The sequence below is a fragment of the Acanthochromis polyacanthus genome, chromosome 21, assembly GCF_021347895.1.
Source record: "Acanthochromis polyacanthus isolate Apoly-LR-REF ecotype Palm Island chromosome 21, KAUST_Apoly_ChrSc, whole genome shotgun sequence".
NCBI lineage: Eukaryota > Metazoa > Chordata > Actinopteri > Pomacentridae > Acanthochromis > Acanthochromis polyacanthus.
In genome coordinates this window covers 20,772,946-20,794,132 of record NC_067133.1, presented here as the reverse complement: position 1 = coordinate 20,794,132, position 21,187 = coordinate 20,772,946, and the positions used below count along the sequence as shown (strand labels likewise).

Below are 21,187 nucleotides of genomic sequence, written 5' to 3'. Positions count from 1 at the left end.
CACGGTGTTCTCAGTTAACAGCATCTCTCAGCCAACCTGCTATTATAGTGTAGACAGATTTATTACCATCTGCCCAATGACATCAGCCAGCTATTTCTGGGATTTGTGGGAATCAAAGTCCATTTTGAAAATCCTGATTATGTCACTGGCTCCGTTTGTCTCCAAGCATTTGATACTGATAAACGGACAGTGGCGGCAGCAGCAGGCAAACCAACATAGGCGGGCAGAATCAGATCAATCCTATTATCTGCCTTGATGCAATCTGAATGTTTGACGCAGCTCATCATGATTTGGATACTGGTCGTTTCGGGGAACGTGGTAGATGTATGTTCTGCAGATGCAGCTCATGTACCATCATGATGGTTTGAGCCCACACATTTCTTTTAGTTAGAATGTGCAGAGATCAGTGGAGCAGATTGAAATCTTGAATGTGATGGTATTTACAGGATCTACATTTGCTTGCTTGCTTATGAGAGGAAGAGTTCATCATTTTGGGAAACATGCCTATCCACCTTTCCAGTTAGACAACTGATACACCATATGTCTGCAGCTAAATATGATGCCACTACCAGCTCAGATAACTATAAAGACTGGAAGCTGTGAGAAAATACACATGCATGATTTCATTCTGGGTTATGCGGTGGACAATTAGGCTACTAAAACAATATAGAATTATTTTGTTGTTGTTGCACTTTGGCTTTTGTTTTTATTAAGCAAATAATGTGTTCACTAATGGGCTTCAGATACACTGGTAGGCTGATTTAGTTATCTTTATTTCCAGTCATTATACTAAACTAAGCTGAGTGATTGCTGGCTTCAGCTATTCTTGATACTGCAGCAAACAAGCACATTTCCCAGAATGTCAAAATAATTCTTTTATATATAAATAAACTTTGAATGAATTGAAACCTCTCCAATTAACAAGACGTTTACTTATAATTTGCCCTCTTTCTCTTGCCTCAGATGTCATTCATTGTGGATCAGCTGAGATATACACTATAATCTTAACCATTTTAACTTAAACTTTCAAGTAAATGTTGAGGCGACATGTACTTAGTGTTGCACCCAAGAATTAGGGTGGACTCAGATATACTGAAAAATAAATAAAACAACAGTGGCAGGACTTTTGTGGCTTTTACTGGTGTAACTGACAACTCAATTGGCCTGAGAACTGCAGGTCTGCTAAAAGTCTCAGCTTGTTTAAATCAAGGTTGAAGAATATTTATTCACTGTTGCCTTTGATTGGCTGTCTTAATACCAGCACTGCATTGTAACTATTAAAGTGATTATATTTCATCTCTTTTTTGCTGCGTTTTAGTTTCTTTGTTTTTATGACTATGAAATTTCATGATCATTTTATTGCTTCAATTACGTTTTATTTATATGATTTTAATGCATACGTCTACCTTTTAAATCATCTTTGTTATTTATTTTCTTTGCCATTGTAAAGCACTTTGAATTGCCTTGTGCATGAATTGTGCTATATAAATAAACTTGCCTTGCTTTGCCTTGGAACAATGTAGAACATATAGCAACGGTCACTGTATCATAACAGACTCACAATATCCCAAAATAACAATGTGTTTCCTAAATAGTTTACAATTTACAAGCATTATTTTATCAGAATTCCAAAAAAAAACTCCCAACAATCATAAAATATTGCAACTTATTGATTCTAATATGTCAGACTGTATTCAAATTATTCTTTGATCTGCAGTCCTTAATGCATAGTTTTGATAGCAAACTACTGTGGTAAATGAAATGTAATTTAGAGTGTATCATACCTTATTTACATGGAATCTCTGCAATTGTCACCTCAATTTTCTCGCATGACATCAAAAAAGTCAGTGTGAGATTTCCTTTACTGTGGATCAGCTGAGATACACGCTACAATCCCAACCCTTTGAATTTTAACTTCACAGTCAGTGTTGAAAAGCCATGTGCTTAGCAACCACATCTAGCCCAGTGTGACGTGTGGAAACTATTGACACACACTGGTCACACGTCTTTCTTTAACTTCTTCCTCACTGGTGTGACTGTGCAGTCAAACTGACGGAATGACACGTTTCCAAAAGTGCACACGTCCAGAATCCATTTTCACGTCCTGTGTATTAATATCAACAGTCATCCCCACATTGTGTGAGCTATATGTGGCAAGACAGAGCTGTGGAAATTCTAGTGCAGGTCTCTCAGGGTAAGGCGGTTTCAGTAATAGGCCCGGCTGAAGCTCCCATCTCACTGTCACATGGCTAAACTGGTAACTGACCCATGTGCTCTTTCAGATGCAGCTTATCACAACAGCATCACATTCCTGTTATTGTCTCATTGGCTTATGCCAAGAAAAGAAAATGGGCTTTAAAAAAGTGCCCAGAGAGGCAGCAATGAATGTTGTCACATCACAAACTTTTCATTCCTTCTTCTCATGTTCATCTTGAGAAGTGCCGATCTGGCACAGACCCCATGAGCAAACCATCACGGGGTGTAATGTCAGTATTGGAGCAGTGCCAGACACTGAAAAGTTTTCTGTTCATTTGTTGCCAGGGGCATTGTCAAATAATGCAAATTACATTAGAAAATAAAGAAATGAAGTCATAAAGCATTCTTGATAATTTAACAAGAAACTGTGAACACAAGAAATAATAATGTATGATGGACGAATAAAATAAGAATGAATATCACAAACAGAGACTATGTAAAATGAGGTGAACATGTGGCCGTTGGATATCCCTGTGGATGATTTTGTGGGTGTAAAAAGAACAAGTTAATGGTAATCTGGTCTAATTTTAGCCCTTCCCAGAAGACGGCTGTGACAGCTGTAAATAGACACCATGTGACATGCAGGGAGGAATGCAAAGCGCTTCATGTGCCCAGAATGTCACGGCTGATTTCGCTGCCAACTATCACGTCTTTTCAGATCATGAAATGTCAAGCACCCATTTATGATAACGCTACTAATCTAAATGTTTTTAAAAAAGAGCAAGATCATGCTTTGTGCAAACACTCATGCTACGGCAGAGTTGCAGCAGATTCAAAAATAATTCACTTCTCAGTGAACTTTGTTTTTTTTAAACTCCTCATCACTTCCTACAAAAGTAGGCAAATAATAAATAATGATTAATAGCCAAGTGTTCTGCTCAGTAAAGTTACAGTAATACTCCATTGTAGGGTTACGCAGTCTGCATGACGAGCATTTTTGACACTTATGAACAAAATGTTCTCCAGAGAATTCCTGGAACTGCTCTGCATACCACTGAAGATTGCCCCAGAGGGTTTCTGTAAACAAAGTAAACATATAAATATGTCCTTATCGACACCGTATGGGCATGGTGTGAATCATTTTTGAAGAATGGATTGTGAAAAACAGAGCTGCCACTGGGTTTTGTGGCATTCTCTACTGTGGTGGTCACACATGACACTTCCCATAACTCACAGAAACACACAAAGAAGGACATTGAGAGCAACCCAGTGAGAAAGAGAGCGAAAGAGAGAGCCTTACCAGGAAATTATTACTGGATGATTGGTAATCGCACAGTAGTGGCCTTACTCAACCAACAAGGAAGTTTTACAGTAATGCATTTGTGAATTGGCTGTGCTCTAAAGCGGACAAATGGTGACAATAAAATCAAGGAGAAAAGCAGGTAGAGGCAGGAAGTACTACTGCATATGATAATGACAGAGAGCTAACAGGAATTAGATTGACTGATATGCCAGGAACCTCCCAGCATGTCTCAGCTCATCAGTGATAGTTCCACAGTAATTTACAAGATGTGAATCATATGAGGATTTGTCTAAAATTCACAGGAAAAAAAAAAGGCTTCCTCTTACAAGCCCTTCTCTTTTATGCGGTATCATTTCATAGTCAGCTGGGATTTTAAAAAGCAAAGATTTTATTCAAAATTCAACTCTGCATAATGGCAGAGGATGTTCAAAAATAACATTTACCGATACTGTTGACTCAACCTGAATTCAGGATCGCTGCATTCAGCTGTACAAACAATAGTGGTGCCTAGTTGCCAGCGGGACAAATAATTTCATAAAACTGGCAAAGCGCGAGCGACTTTTCAAAGATCTCCCTGTTAGGTGAAATTCTACAAGAACGACCACCTCCAAAATATTTTGTTGAATAATATTTTCTGCTTTTCACTCCTCTTTCCAGTCGAGAAAGGCTGTTTTCCTGCCCTCATCCCCAGTGAGTTTACGGGAACCATGAGCTAAAGTAAATTTCTGAGTCAGTGTGGGAAAACCTAAACAGCTGCCTTTTCCACTAAACAGTGGTTTAGACTAGCAAGCTATCATGCGAGGCCCTGTCTGATTGGTTAAACTGGGAAAAATTAATCAAGTTTTGCTTGTGAATTCTCATTAATTTTTAAAATATAAATAGACTAAATGCATTCAGCTGAACCTGGAAACGCTTCCAGAGACATACAAACATAAACAAATGTGAGCTTTTGGGTTACTGTTTAGTTTCTATAAACCTGCTACAAATAAAACAGACAGACATTCACACACACATGGACCAAAGAGCCAAATCTGTCAGTGCCCAGCCTCAGACCCGCAGATGTTTGGCCCAAATCCCAAAGTGTGCTGCAGCAAGAGACTAGACAGCCATCTCAGTTACAGGTCACTCGGTTCATTGGCCACCTTGACTGACGACCCTCTTGATGGTTGATCTCTGATTAAGTATGTTTATTTTGTTTTCCTCTTTGCTTCTATTCTTTTAAAAGTGTTAAATTAACATTTAAAAATGTCAGTGTGCACATTAAAAAGCCAAGTCAGCATGCTGTAATAACTTGCATAGTGGTTTCCATGGAAATGTGGTGAGCTCAAACACAGTGTGGGGGTTTCTCTTTCCCAGCTCAAGTCAACTCACTGCTCATTTTCCTTTCATTGACTCCTATTATGGGCCCAAGGGAGACTTTGGATGCTAAATAGATGCCTCACAATGATGACACAATGCATTTTCTGGAAACAAGCAGACTGTTACAAGGCTATCCTAGTGATTTCCCTTCCCCCCCGTTTGCCTGCTAGTCGTCTGTATTAGACAATACCTGACTCACCTCTGTGGACACAGCTGGCCTTTACCAGAGCCCATCAGGCTCTATGGCGTCGGTCTGTTGCCCGAAAGCTCCTCCCTTTGCCCAGCTCCCTGCCGAGATTTGGTGAAACACAAAGCACAAGTGATTGTCTCTGAGGATTGAGCCAGTTTGTGTTGTGAAGTTTAAGGCATCAAAGTATTTTTCAGACTCTTCATTACAGACTTCAATATTAATGATTGAGCTGGTAAAGGTAGTAAAAACCTGACATGACACCACAGCCTGAGGTTAGTCTGTCGTACAGCAGACTACCTGAGGCTGATGATGGTCATGTCTGAGTCAATAGGGAGGGAACTGAAGAGGATGGTATGAGTACTTGATCAGTCACACTTGGATTGCTAAAGACTAACGTCACTTTCAAACTTCTTCCTGTCAACAGAGTTGAAAGAGTTGCTGAATAATTTTAAGTGAGGATTTTTAAACTCTTATGGCAAGATAAAGTTCATGTGTAAAGTTAGGGTCATCAGTGTGATAGGAGAAGTCCAAAAAAACCCTACATTTTGTCGTTTAAAAGTTTTAAATCAACACTGAACCATCCAAATTAAGCATTGCCACAAATCAGATTGGAGAAAAAAAATCCTTCATTTCTAATAAATGTATAAAACGCCCCCCATTTGATGCTTTTCCACCCTATATTGACATTTATACCACACTATAAAGTTGTAAAAAGGTATACGGAATTTTTAAAGTACTATATATATGTAAACACGCCATTATGTCTCCCATTAAAATGTATTTTATGTTTGTCTATGTGGATTCTCAGTCCTCCAGGTCACAATAGTCCAGCATGACTTCCCTTTTTGGTTCTGAAAGACGTTCCAGTTTCGTTCAGAAGGTTTTTTCAGTTCTATTGTCAAGTCATTACAACTGTATTTTGCTCTATTGTCATTTGTTGTGTTTTAACACACAGAAAATAAACATGTAAATGAGGAGTTGATACATACAGTGATAGCATTCGCTAACATTATAGTCTGTTTCAATAAATGCTACTTACTGAAAATTTTGAATTCTGTCTTAGTTGGGGAACTTTTTTGTGACACATTGTATTATTAAGGCTTGGCTCAGGAGATGAAGTGCTTTGTTTGCATCGTCATTTTGGCCTTTTCTGACAAACTTTTCAGTGTTGCAACACTATGTTCAACACCTTCGGAGTTCATGTGTGCTTCACAGCTGTATGTGCACCAGTGACTTAATATTAAAATACATATTCTGAAATTATATGACATTTTTATGAAACACGAAAACTCGAAAAGGGCACTTACAGATGTTTGGGTAATTTTTTAGAAACATTAAAGCAATCATAAAATAAGGCCAAATACTGCTTAGAGGCACATACAAAACCTGACAACAGTGAATAAACAATAACCTGTTGCCCTTGGAAACCAGCTATTGAGAAATAGTGAACGGGCCATTAAGTTCCCTAATTCTGGCGCCCTCTATGGGAAGCTACACCGGCATGCGAGCTGCTCGTATGAATTTCTCAGAAACTGATTACGCAAACTAGGACTGAATATTTACCTCACACTTGAAACGAAAAGCAGAACCTTTATCTAAAAAGAAAAGCATATGTAATCAAGTATAACTATGTATTTATGATCATTGAAGCTTAGAAGATTAGAAGAAAGCTTAGAATTTTAATCTCTAAAAAGTGTTTTTAGGACTACATACTCTGGGTTACCAGAGGTAAATGCTTGGAACTCATCCTTAACTTCATTTTGGATAAGCAGCGGGGGGAGTGTACTTCTCTTAGCAGGAATCCTGAACAGAAAAAAATAAATAAACACACGCTTCCTATCAATCTGCCAAACAGAGAAGCTTTACTGGAAGAGGAGGCGGAGTCTCCTCACATTGAGGAGGACTCTCCTCCTCCGTCTCTCTTATAACTCTCAGCGCACCAGCAGAGCGCACTAGCTGTAGCTCAGCGAGGAGTTTGTTGTCTAAGAACTTCAAGAAAAAAACCCCACATTTTTACCATCCTTACAGACGCAGGATACTTGTGAACATCCTTCTGTCCAAGCAAACATTTGGATTTAACCCAGAAGAGCGCGTTTGGAGAGGAATTTAAGGTGAGGATTGGGATTTTTTTTTTTTTAAAGACAGTACTTATTATTAGTGTATTACCAGAATTTACGCGTACATACATCATGTTTTGGGTGTTTAGCTAACAGACATAAACAGTTTAGAGAAGCCGGTCATGGCATGTAAATTGCGCAATGAGGATTACGTTGTCTTTACTGGAACTGACCGTGGTGCCTCATTCCCGAGGGTAGATTACACACACGCAAAAAAAAGTTTCCCCGAAATGGCTGGAACTCAGATGGAGGCATATTAGTCAAGCAGGCTGCTAAAACCACAACTCTTCTCCGACAAAGGAGTCACACAAATGGGATTGTAGTTTTTTGTGTGTGTTTCAAGTCATCAGTACAGATGTTTGAGACATAATCTGAAAAAAAAAAAATTTCCAGTAAAGCTGTAGGAGAGGACAGTATTAAACACATACAATCAGTGTGAAGTTAAATTTTGTGTCATCTTTAACTCACACCGCCTCCCTTTTTCCTCCCCAGGTGTTTCATTTCCAGACACACCAACAGCTGACCTCTTCTTGCCCATCCTCAAACTCCGTTTGACCCCACCTGCTCCTGTCTGTGTGGCACTCAGTGCTCCCCAGACCGCCCAGAGAGCGTGCACAGCGCCATGGTAACTCACAGCAAGTTGAGCAACTCCGCAATGAGCAGCAGCCCCTTGGACTCCAACATGCGGCTGCCTTACCGTTACAAGACTTTCACCTCCAAGACGCAGTACCAGATGGTCTTGGCCACGCTTCACAAGCTCCAGGAAAGCGGCTTCTACTGGAGCACCATCACCGGCAAGGAGGCCAACGGCATGCTGGCATCTGAGAGCACAGGCACCTTCCTCATCCGGGACAGCTCTGACAACCGACACCTGTTCACGCTCAGTGTCAAGACCGGGTCAGGCACAAAGAACCTGCGCATCCAGTGTGACACAAACTCTTTTTACCTGCAAACAGACCCCAAAAATGTTCACTCTGTTCCCCACTTTGACTGTGTCCTCAAGCTGGTTCATTACTACATGCCCCAGAGCAAAGGGAACACTCGCAGTGGGAATATCTACTACATTTACTCTGGAGTGGAAAGGATCCCTCTGGAGCTCATCAAACCTCTCTCCTGTAGTTTGTCCACCCTGCAGCACCTATGCAGGAAAACAGTCAATGGACATTTGGACATTTCTTCAAAAAGAGACCAACTTCCTCACCCTCTTAAAGAGTTCCTCCAGGAGTATGATGCTCCTATCTAGAGGTGTTGGACTTATGCTCTTGAAGGGGCAAAGACTTAAGAGTGTTCCGAAGAAACTGGCGGGTTTCAGTATAGCTATGTGAAAACATGTCTGAGAAGTAAATGATGCAGCAGAATCAAAAGGATCAAGCCCGGTACTGAGCTTGTGAAAAGGAGGATATTTGTACTGACGTGTAGTTCCCACAGAAAAGTGGTCATGAGTCTCTTTAATATTTTTTTAAAAAAGAGACACTGGATTGAAGACTAATCCTCAAAGAGGGCCAAGAGAGCACTGCTGTAGTCTGGTGGTATGAAAGAGAGATAACGCCGCCGTCCTCCTCTGTCTCACTGATGACGTGAAGCATATTAAAAACTGAAGTGAGGCCCACAGTCAGCTGTCCACAGTGTGGTGAGACACATGTTCCTTCTGCTGCTAAACCGCTGTGTTGTGAGGCTGTTCAGCTCACATACACGTCAGCCTTAGAAAATGATCCAATAATTAGGGCATTTTTTTTCTTTCTTTTTTTTTTTTTGCTGGATGGTAACACGTCCATCTCAGCATCCTGGGATCTCTGGCCAAGTTTTTGCTGCAAATTCACAGACAATGGAAACTCACAGAGTACAAATAAGTGGATACTGATGGCCTTTTGAGTGCATTTGTGCAACAGCCATGATGTGAAAAGGCTGAACTTTTTCATCTGAATCTTAAAAGATGTTTTAAGATCAGAAAATGTGGAAAGAAGATATGTTTTTGATATTTTGCTTAGGAAGGGTTTATGCCAAATTTACCAGACCTAGACAACAGTGAGTTGGAAGACCAGCTTGACTGAATCCTGCAGGGTCTTACTTGAGAAAGAAATACCGCTGAGTTCAGCAAATAAAGCCTTTGTATGACTTCAGTGATAAATATACCAAAATATGTGGCAGTATTTGTGGCACAAACAGTTACTGCTTGCAAATGAATGTATTACATTTGGTATCTCACTTTTCCTAATGAGGAAAATTGTCAAAAATGTGTCTTATTTTCCTGAAAACCATGTTTACATGAGCTAAGATGAAATGGCAATTCTGTTTGTCTTTTATAAAGATGTACTTTTTCCCAGCCAAAAAATTGGCTGTGTGGATGCTTGAAGATATTTGAGAAGTTTTGACGAAGCAAGCAGACTGATACAACTTTGCACTTATTTATATTTGTATGAACATTTCATTAATTTATAATAAAGACTACTATTTTTCTATGAATTTAAATCTCATTGTTTGATTTGCTTTGTTATAACCAGTACAAAAATTGACTAATAGTTCTTTTGTTTCCTATTTTTAATAGACAAACACAGTACACATTGTAATGTGGGAATCTTTAGGTTAAGTGCTTTACATCACTGCGAGAGTTCACCTTTAGCTCCTCATGATTTCCTCTTAAATTTATTCAGCACAACCTTTGACCCAGATGGGAAACCACAGCTCCATGTGACACCACTATTGCCGATAGAGAAACATATCTCAGTTTGTTATCATATATCAAGAGCTGTAAAAATTCCCTTTTAAAGATTGGCTTCCCTAGAACGCCTACAAGCTCAGCTAAACTTTCAAGTGCTTCCTCTAACAAAGAATCTTTCTTAGACAAATACCCCAGAACTGTAATATAACAATCTAGTCTTCTACAGAAGTACAAGCTAAGTCTTTTGTTCTTGTATGACTCACTAAATTCTTTGTAGGTGGTAGTGTGATAGAACACGCTTGCACATGCAAAACATGATGCAACAGTTAGCTTTTTATTATGACTAGATTTCTGATTCTCTGAAATGTTTCCTTATGAAACATATATTTAGGATAAACATATGCCAACACATGTACTTTAGCACACAGGAACTCAAAGACACGGTGTATTTATTGTTCCACGTGGTGCACTTTATCCGGTCATCAGGGAGAGCTCTCTAGAACAGCATGTTCTTCAGTTTAAAAACATGCTGCCTTACATGCTTTCTGCTCACCTGTGCACTGGGCTCAGAGACAGCAGCAAGGAAGCAAACAAAAATCATGAAGCAGAGTGCATGCAGACGAGGCCTCTAATCAAGAAAGGCTTAAATTGTCCCCCGACCTCCTGTACAATAACTTATGTCAGGATTTCTCTGCTGTGAAAACTACTGTAAGGGTTATTTTTGAAGGAACACGTCCTGCACTCCAAGACTGTCTTTCCTTCCCTGGTCTTCATCTGTTTGAGTGTACAAGTTAGCAGAAGATGACCCCATTTATTTATTTATTTATTTGTTTGTTTATTTATTAATCTATTTATGTAACTGTCATTCATTTAGCATTCATTTTACACCACTATCTCTGTAGCCCTAACTTGGTTAGATTTTTAGGAGAACTTATTCACTGTCACATCTTCAGCAGTCCAACTGACCCCCACAATAAGTATTGTTATTGTGTAGCATTCACATATAACTCATGCAAAACATAAAAGACAGACTGTTATCCAAGCAGTGCCATGCATGGCCATGTTTTGTAATCTTCATCAAATATACAGGTTAAATGGCAGGGTTAATGCTTCAATACTCTCTTATGTACAAGTATTTTAAGTAATCAAAAGGGGAAAAAAGCATTATTATTTTTTACACATACACAATCTGATGATTTTTGCACTTTATTGTGTACTGGATTGTAAGATGCGTTTATTGCAGCCTCCCTTTAGTCACCTCATAGGGACTACACATAGGGACGTGATGAATTTGCACTAACCTCCATACCCATCATAATTACAGAAAAGAGCTCTTACTTTACCTGTTTCCATGGCACTTTAGCATTTTCTCTCTGCCAGTGGGGCTCAGTGGAGTGTTTCAGAGAGATGAAGGGTCTCTGAGGTGCTTACAGCTCCGTGAAGAGGCCCACAATAATGGCTTTCCCCCTAACTAATGTCCTCATATCAAACCAACATAGTTCTGCTGAAATATCCATTCTTTCATGTATGACTCGTCCTAGATGCCATTTAATCAGAGAAATTTCAGCGAAAGCTACAGCGTTTTATTGGAGAAACTTTGCTTTCCTTGTAAAAATAAATTAAATATTCAGGGCTTAATTCTTGAATTAATAAGAAATGGTCAATGAAGTTATTCACAACATCTGGAAATTATATAAATCAATTTTCTGGTCAAATTTATTTTGCAGTGGTTTGTGTAGAAGGAGGCCGGTGGTGTGGAATACAATCAAATAAGTGTAGGCAGCTGCAAAATTACATCAGTGGATCAGCCTTCCTTCCCAGTAAGTCTGAGGTCCTTTTATACCCAATGTACAAGGGAAAGAAAGGAGTCAGAAAAAAAACAGCTTGAATAATTCAGTATGTTATTATCTAATGAGTGATCTATGTCATTGCTGCACAGGGTTTGCCCGAAATAGAATTTAGCATTTAAATGTTTTGAAACATCTGCTTGTGCTTGCCAAAGTCAACCTACTTTATCAGGTAATTAGTAAGAAGTATGAACCTCACGGCAGACTGCAGCTGCTGAAACCAGTCTGCGACCTTCCGTGGAGTACTATTAAAAGCATACTGGCTTTGCGTGTCTCTCAGAAGAAATTCTCTGGTAGTCTCTGGTCATGTGATTCTAGAGAACAACCACTGAAGAGTCAGGGCAGGGCTTACACAAGTCATAAAATTGTCGTCATAGCTGCATCTCTGACAACAATCTGAAACCAGTAGCAGCTCCCACACCAGGGTTTTCTCAGTAAGCCCCGGCAGCTGTATTCAAACCTGTCACACTATTGGTTCAAAACACAGAACAGATAGGAGTGGAAAGAAAACCTTTTGAACGTTTGTGAAACAGATGTAAAGGAGCCTGAGAGAGTGTTTTAAAAATGATTTTATCATTTAAATGATAGCATATCTATTTTATCTGGCCAAGCTGGAGACAGTAATCATTGACTGTGTGTTATTTATTAATTTTTTCTGGGCAAATTTAAATGCCACCATAATATGACCATAGTATTTTGTTTCAAATCAATGTTGCTAGCCGAATAGTATTATAGAAATGAGGCTGTGCCTGTGTAGAAATTAGAGTAGTTACAGAGAAAATGGGTAGCTGAGCACAATGTCCCACAGTTCAGCCAGACTTCCTGATTTGAACACAATGATATGTTTAATGTCATGTTAGATTGATGATAAATATATCCTGCTGGCTGGGAAAATCCATTCGCATCAGCCTCTTACTTGTAATTACAAGCTGGAGGTAGAGTACTGTGAACAGCTCGTGAACAGCTCGATGGAACAGATGCAGGGCACTTCCACAAAAGTGCACTTCACACAAATGTTATCATCTAGTTAGAAGTGAGTTGTAAAAAGTTTTCTGTGATTCATTTACTCTCCTTTAAAAAGAGTCCTAATGCTGTGGTGTGCCAGACACAAGGTTATTTTGTAATCTCGTGAAATGAGCGGGCACCATGAAAAAAGAGAGAAAAAAGAAAGAAAGAAAAAAAAGTAAACTGAAATTAGCACTACAGAATGTTGTCCGACCTTAATTGAAGTAGATGAAAGAAATTAGATGTTAAATAATAGATAGTCCCATTAGAACACAAATATCTGACATGAGAGTACCCCACTTATTTAGATGTGGATATAATTTTACCTTTCTTTTTTTGTCAATATGAAATAAATAGTCATTGCAGTGATAAAGTGACTGCTGGGCTAAAATTTAAACATGTATTTGTCAAAAAAACGCGACAAAAAATTACCCAAAAAAAGACAGTGACTGTAAGTGATCACAGAATTTTTCATTGTCACATGATCCCTTTTTATTAAAAACAATTCCAGCTACATTTTGATCTGCAGTGATGGGAGCTTTTCAGGGTCTCAAAAAGCATGATTTACGATTTACTGATATCTATTAAACTTATTGTGCCATACTGAATTTATGACTACCAGCGTTTCCTCATTGCGTTTATTTATGATAGCCTTTATCCCAGTTCCTCAGTGCCTGTTTGTATTGAGTTCTTCATGTAACATATAATTATTTATTGGAGGATTGGCCGGGTGGGGGTGCTGACAGTAAGCCATGGTAGTGTGACAGCATATGTAAATAAATAATGCCAGAGCCCTAAAACACAAGCAGCTATATGGAATCCAGTTAAAAATAATAATGAAGTTATTTTTTCCATCTTTGTTGTTGCTGTCAATGTGTCCTTTTCCACAATAATTTCTAATAATTTATTGACATTGTTATAGGTTGTTCAGTACATAAAGCAGGGCCTAGCTTAGCATTAGCACATGGTAGAGATTCATGTTTTCCACTCAGCAACAGCAGAGTGATCTCATATGCAAGAAAATTTACATTAAATTCAAGCCCTGGGACTTTAAAGTGCCACTGAGACATAAACTGATGTAGTTTTACATGGGTTTACTCAAGTTCCCATAGGAGGGGAACTACAGAGAGAGAGAGAAAAAAAACAGGTTGTTCCCCAAGCAGCTGGTTAGTTGTTCTATTTCTGAGTACTGATTATGCAAAAAAGAAAGGTTACAGAAGGTAAAACATTTACAACTAGGCACAAACTTTCAGCAAATAAAGCACAGTTTCCTAAAAATATAGTAGCAGGGCATTTTTATCTTATGTTCACAAGCAAGATACGCCTGTCAAGGGCAAACTTACTATGTGAAACGAAAATAATGTAAACATAAAACTGGTAAATGCTGCAGGAAGGCTCATACTGTAGCATGCTGTGTTTGTACGTGTGTGGCTGTTTTCCTTCAGTTGCTCGCTCTGACCTCAGCACGTGTCTATACAGTAAACTGACTGCCCTGCTGGAGCTCTTTGAGCACACTGTGGAGAAACAGCAAAAGCCTGATTCCCGCTCGCCCTTCCAGTCTCTCAGTGTGTTTACAATTCCGCAACTGCTGGTTGCCATGGAGTTATTGTCAATGAGTTCCAGATGCCAGATATCAGAGCCAACCAAAGAGAACCTGTGAGTCATCACAGCCCGCAAGTCCCTCCCTCTGAGCTTCTTCCCCGAGCACACTCTTCCTGTTCTTCCTCCAGATCTCCGGATTTACTGTTAACACTCCACTCCCCCGTGCTTTACTTCACCTCCCGGTTAGAATACAATAAATCTATGCTTCAATCTTCAGAATACAATCTGAACCTGAATCCTCTGCCGCTTCAGCAACTTTGGGTGGAATTTTAATACTCCTCCTCCGCTGTGCTTCTAGGAAAAGGGGTTTCCAAGAAGAAGAGGGAGAGTAAAAAAAACAAAACAAAACAGATGTAGCAGGATATGAGGAAGTGCTACAAAGTTAGACTTTGATTGTAAGTGATTGCGATTGAAGGGGTTGTGCATGTGCCTTTCTGTTAGTTCTCAAAATGATGGCAACTATAGCAGTGTTATTACATATTTCACAGATCTAAGATTTTGAGGAAGTATTCCACAAGCACACAGATATATGTACAAATTTTACTTTATATTAAAAAAAACCCTTGGATTATAACTTTATTTCAGCAATTAGCGTTAAAGGGGAACTCTGTTTTTTTTTCAACCTGGTGTCTGTTTTCATATGTCATTTCATACATGTGAGTGATGGAGAAATGAATTTTGGACATAGCTCCAGTGTTTAGCCAGGCAGGCAGCTTAGCAGCTCGGCTAGCGAAAAGTATGGGGCAGCTGGCCCCCCCTCGTCAAAGTCCGCTCTAACGTGCTTTTGCCCCACACTGACCGGCTCAGATAGTCTCAATGAGTGTCCCACAACATACTAGAGATGAGAAGTGAACGAAAACCTCCACATTACCTGGCGATCACTCTTTGTTGTGGTCTGTATCCAAATTTCAGGCCGCTAGAAAGCAAATCTCATTCCGAAATTGTGCGAGAGCTTGTGCCAAAACACCGGTTTCGGCGCGAGCTCTCGCCGAGATATGTTCAGACATTCTTCATGGCGGCTTTGCTGTCACAAATAGAAGGTTTCAAAAATTTTAACTCTAATTGATAATTTTTGTGATTGTCTGTGGCAATTTTGGTGAAGATCAAAATAACCTTTCAGTAAAATCCAACATGGTGGTCGCACCAATTAACATGACAAGTTGACATGTCTTGGCCTTGGGTCCTCCCATGTATTAACAAACATAAGCATTTGCTGAAGGCAAACACATCAACACTTATTAAGCAAAATGCATTTTTTCATATTGTAGTGCCCCCTGGAGGTCAAATACTGCTCCCCCACCCCAAGGCTTTGTCTCTGATTTCAACTGGCTGTGCTGAATGAAGATTTTTGAAATTGTGAGATACATACATCGTAGGGTGCTTTGAACTTAGCTTCATCAAAGAATCCAATGGTAATTCAATTTGGAAATTTGTGCATCAAGTTTTAGAGTTAAGTGTATAAGCACACATCCAACCTCAACCCATCGGTGGCGCTAGAGTGTTCAGATCACAAAGGTGAAAGCTGGTGAAATGGAGGCTCACCACAGCAAATGTCCCAAATTTTAAAACTTTTTACCAGGAGATGCATTAGATTCCAGAAGCAAGAAGTTATATAAGAAACAGTAGGATCACAAAGGGTGCCTTCACAGCTTCACTGCTTGGTTCTCAGATATCCTTCCAACAATGACTGAAAATTATAACTTTTTTAGAGGAAGACTTTATGACTGAGGTTTTATACTGAATTGCATGTAGATTTGACAGGTTTACCCAGATGGAATATGGCAGAATTGCTTTGACTCACCAGAGGGTTACTACTGTAGCATGAGGACTTGCCTACTGTATTACTGGAAATCAACCATGCAAGTACAACAAACCAATTTGAATTGGCGAGATTTCTTTGGTAATTTGATCCATGCTACACAACTTTTTTTTGTGTGTGTGGTAAACATAGTACTTTGAGCTGCTAGAAGACCATGTCACTGAGATTCTGTCAATAGTTGGCAGGTGGTCGTCATACATTGTCAAAATAGAAGTGATACCAGTCATTAGTTTTGCTGGTCTGCAGGTGTTCAATCAACTTAGAAAAAAACAGAAGTGAACAACCAGATAAAACTTTATATTGACTGTGAAGATGTTTTGCATCTCTTGTTTTGCTTTTATTTAATAAAATCCATGTAATTACAAAAACTCTACCAGTTCAGATAAACCACCAATAGTTTTTCTTTCTCTTCTACATTTCCAGAAACCCAATCAGACAGGTACTAAATATAAACAATGTCAGCTGAAGAGAAATCCTTAACAGTTGTCCTTTGCTGCTGGGAAACACCCTCTGAGTCACTCACAACAAGATGCAGCATGGTGTAGTCTGGCAGTGGGCAGGCCCTGCGTGGAATGACATATTTCTGGTTGACGGCAGAAGACACTTTAATACCCTGTGCAAACACAGCCTTCATAGTAACAGCATAAACATGGGGCATTGGTGCACAGCAGGGTATTACAACACAAATAAAAATGTATTCAACAATCAAATAAGACAGAGCAGATAGTGTAAGATGGAAAAAATGCAGTGAAGTCTTTAACAGGCTTGTGGCTACGCACTGCTCTGGTGATAACCTGATTCACTTCCTGGTTATTTATTTGGCTGGGAAACACTTCAAATAAACAACCTTTGATTGCTGTCTTTTAGTATCATGCATTTAACAAATGAGCCACAACACAGCCACTGCACTAAAACTCATGACCTTGACATAAGTTGTGAAAAATAATGACCGAAAAATAATCACTGAAAATTAAAACTGAACACAAGTGTAACTACCTCTTAGGTATGAGCATTTTATTTAATTGCATAATGATTTTTTGGGTTGACAAAGTAAGTTTGATTACTCTAATTAGAGTGTTACATGACAACATTGTGTGTGTTTTGGAACATGGTGTGTCTTTGTCAAGTCAGGAGGCTTGGTGTCAGTGGTACTGTGATGTCACTAATAAATGCGGCATCCTGACGGTAATACTCACTCCATTCATTGTGCAACACAAGTTGTCATTACCAAGGTAACCAAATAAAGCAGTATTTCTGTTTGCAGAGATGTACATAGTGAAAATTCAGGACGTTGACAACAAATAGGACTTGTCACCTAATTCTATAAATTCTTTAAAGAGAGGAGTAAAGTTTTGCTTCATTTCTCATTGTTGAATTTGCTACAGTATTGTGTGGGCTTAAAATACCACACTCACTGCCAGAAAGCTCAGTCAGGGGAAAATGTCAGTTTTACACAATAAATAAAGAAGAATATACAGGAACTTCCCTCTTCTTATGAAACTGTAGTTTTGCAAATGTTCCCAAGCATTTCCCTAAGAGACTTACGTATTTCCAATAACTTTCCAGGAATTTCCTCAGATTTTTCTTGGGTATGAAACTGACAAACAAACACCATAGCTGATGCTGTCTGAATATACAGGCACTCAACTCACAACACCCTGAAGGAGAATCTACACACACCTACAGCTGTCTGTCTGGCTGTAGTGTATCACAGCTGGCAGACGTACAATAATCTAAATGGGCGTGACTCGTTGTTCCTCAGAAATTTCTTCTGAACTTGACTTTGTATAAACGCTGTCATGGCACATAGAGATGAAGAGATAATTGTATCTGCACTGCATTCTCTCTCACATGAAAGTGTATGTGACCAGATTGTGCTGATTGGCCTTTTATGATATATTACATTCAGAAAGGCATTCAAATCACTGATGCGTGCCAAAAAGGCGTGTCTTTTCGTTGGAACAGAGTCATTCAACCATAAACTATGTGTCACAGATTATCCAGAAACTATCAAAAACACAATAATGAGCCACATTGTTGAGCTGTGTTCCTTCATTATGCCCAACGTGACCACTGTGGTTTATGTTCATACTATACTCTGCCACTATGGTGTCAAATCTACAGCTGAAACCACATAGCAAAGGTCTGATGACTTTCAAGTTAAACCGATCACCTTAGTGAATCTGGCAACTGGGCAGAACATCTTTATTTTTCTGGCACTTCATAGCATGACAATCACTATCTCTGTACATGGCAATCATAAAACCATCAGCATTAATGGGTAACCAGAACATTTCCATTGAATCAGACCACATGTGAACTTTTTAACTTCCATGTAATTAGGTTTTTATCAGGTGAATTGTGCATTACACAATGCTTGTCAGTAAGTGACATATTCAAAAAATTCCGAAAAAGTTTTTGTCTAGCATCAGTGAAATGTTCCAGTTAAACTGACCTGACTCATGGTTCATTATACAAGTGACTGATCCTTAGATTAATGTCTGTAACCGTAAGTGTCGGTTAAAGAAAACTTAAACCACATGAGACCTGGGAATAAGTATAGTATAATTCTGTTGTTTATCACACTGTCATACTCATTTATTGTGTGTATGTGTGTAATTGTGTAGATCCTGATTAGTGTCCTGCTTGTGTTCCAACATTTGTCCTGCAAAACATAAACCTTTTTGCACCAAACTAAGAGATGAACAGAAACATTAAGAGATAGTGAGAATAATCAAGTGCATGCAAACTCAAAATGTAATAATAATTTAGTTAGCTTTGTTGTTTTTGTTTGTTTGTTTGTTTTGTTGTGGTTGTTGTTTTTACATTATTGCGATGCATAATCTCTCTTGAAAACTCAGTTAATGACTGCTATTAGTGAAAGTAAGTATAACAAAACAGCATATGAGAGTTCTTGAGGGTATTTGTCCTTCGTGTGTACATTAGGAAAGACCTTTACAATAATAACACTGAAACCAGAATCAACAGGTCTTTCCTGTAACAGAGGTTATCAAGTGACTGTGGCTGACCCCGTATGATCCCATGGAGTGCCGGGATGTTATATCAGCAAAAAAGCCGCAGTCACTTCCTGGATCAGCAGCAACAATAACAAAGCACAAGACGCCAAGAGTTATTAATGTTGCACACGTGTAGAATTTTCATCAACATTTCAGATGCAGGTAGACTGCTGGGTCTTGTCCTGAGGAGCTGCTCTCCTGTGTTGAGTCATGCTAATGAAGCCGTTGTTTAGTCTCTCCTATGTACAAGTCTGTGCACTCTTCCCTGCACTGAACATCATACACAACACTGTTCCGCTTGTGCGTTGGTGTTTTATCCTTGGGGTGAGCCAGTCTTTGCTGCTGGGTCTGAAATGCGCTGGGATGTTATGTTTGGAGAAAATCCTCCTGAGTTTTTGAGATAGTCCAGCTATGTATGATGTAACAACATTGTTCCTCCTATTTTCTTTGCTGTTTGTTGAGGTGTTTTATTTCCTGTATCTTTTTGTAGATTTGATGAAGGCCCAGCTGTGGTGACAGTTCCTCAGTGCTTTCCTAATGTGGGAATGTTTCTTCTCTTTTCCGTTCTGATGCCCAGTTTATGTTCCAGTGGATGGTGGAAATCAAACAGGAGATATTGGTCTGTATGTGTAGGTTTCCTGTAGACTTCAATGTTGAGGCCTCCATTCTTGGCAACACGCACTGCACGATCCAAAAAAGCCAGCTGGTTATCCTTCATATCTTTCTGAGTGAACTTGATGTTACTATCCACCAAGTTAATGTGCTCTGTGAAGGCTTCCACTTCTTGGGCTTTGATTTTGACCCAGGCGTCTTCCACATACTACCATTCAAAAGTTTGGGGTCACCCAGACAATTACATGTTTTCCATGAAAACTCATACTTTTATTCATCTGCTAACATAATTGCACAAGAGGTTTTCTAATCATCAGTTAGTCTTTCAACACAATTAGCTACCACAATGTAGCATTAGAACACAGGAGAGATGGTTGCTGAAAATGGGCCTCTGTACCACATGTAGATACTCTATTAAAAATCATCCATTTCCAGCTAGAATAGTCATTTACCATATTAGCAATGTTTAGACTGTATTCCTGATCAATTTAATGTTATCTTCATTGAAAAAATGTTCGTCTTTCATAAATAAGGACATTTCTAAGTGACTCCAAACTTTTGAATGGTAGTATCTGTCCCAGTCGCTAGAAGTTGTTCCCTGAAATGTGCTCAGAGCTCTGTTTTCCACTTCTTCCATGTAAAGGTTGGGCATAATGGGTGCCCATGGCACAGCTTAGCTTCTGTCCGTAGAATCATTCACTATATTTCAAATAGGTGGTTGCCAGGCAGAGATTCAGCAGGGTGCATATCTGGTTGGGGTTGAGGTTAGTTCTGTCCCCCAGGGAGCTGTCTTGCAGGAGGTGTTTTCTGAAAGTTTCCACTGCCTCTGATGTGGGAATGCACGTGAAGAGTGACATGACATTGAATGAAACCATGGTTTCATCCTGGGCTGGTTTCACTCCCTGACCTTTGCTTGCAGAATCAGTAGAACTCTGTATCTGGTGCATGGTTTTACTTACCAGCAGTGCTAAAATTGATGATAGGTGTTTTACAATATTATAAGTGACCGAGTTGATGCTTCTGATGGTGGCTCTAAGTCATGCTCTCTCCTAGTGTATTTTCGAAAGCCATACGTGCACTGCATGTCCTTGCCAGAGTAAAGTCTGCAGTAGGATGGGCTGTCATGATTGTGGCTTTTTTCTTTTCCAGCTGCTGTAGATAGTCTATGACCTTCTTTTTGAAGTTGTTTGTGGGATCTCTTCTCAGGGTCTCGTAGGTAGTACTGTCACTGAGTGAAGTTGTTATTTTCCTGTGCTAGTCAAAGGTGTTGAGTACCACAGTGCGTCTACCTTTGTTGGCCAGCAAAAATGTGATACTCTCGTCTTTTCTGAGAGATGCTACTGCCCTCCTTTCCTTAGATATGAGGTTGGAAAGTTAGCATTGGAGAGTGCTGTTGATATTATTTAACCTGAGCTGTTCTGCTACCATTTCTTTGAGGTTGTTGTTGTTTCTTCTGGTTGT

General features: G+C 39.3%; 1 protein-coding gene across 1 annotated transcript; it reads left to right on the top strand.

The window, feature by feature from the left end:
* Nucleotides 1-6,991: 6,991 nt before the first annotated feature.
* On the top strand, nucleotides 6,992-9,628 carry socs3a (suppressor of cytokine signaling 3a). The gene is made up of 2 exons (XM_022210283.2): nucleotides 6,992-7,159; nucleotides 7,658-9,628. Exon 2 carries the CDS (start codon nucleotides 7,788-7,790, stop codon nucleotides 8,406-8,408), a length of 621 nt encoding a protein of 206 aa, XP_022065975.1. The 5' UTR covers nucleotides 6,992-7,159; nucleotides 7,658-7,787; the 3' UTR covers nucleotides 8,409-9,628.
* The last annotated feature ends 11,559 nt before the right edge of the window (nucleotides 9,629-21,187 follow it).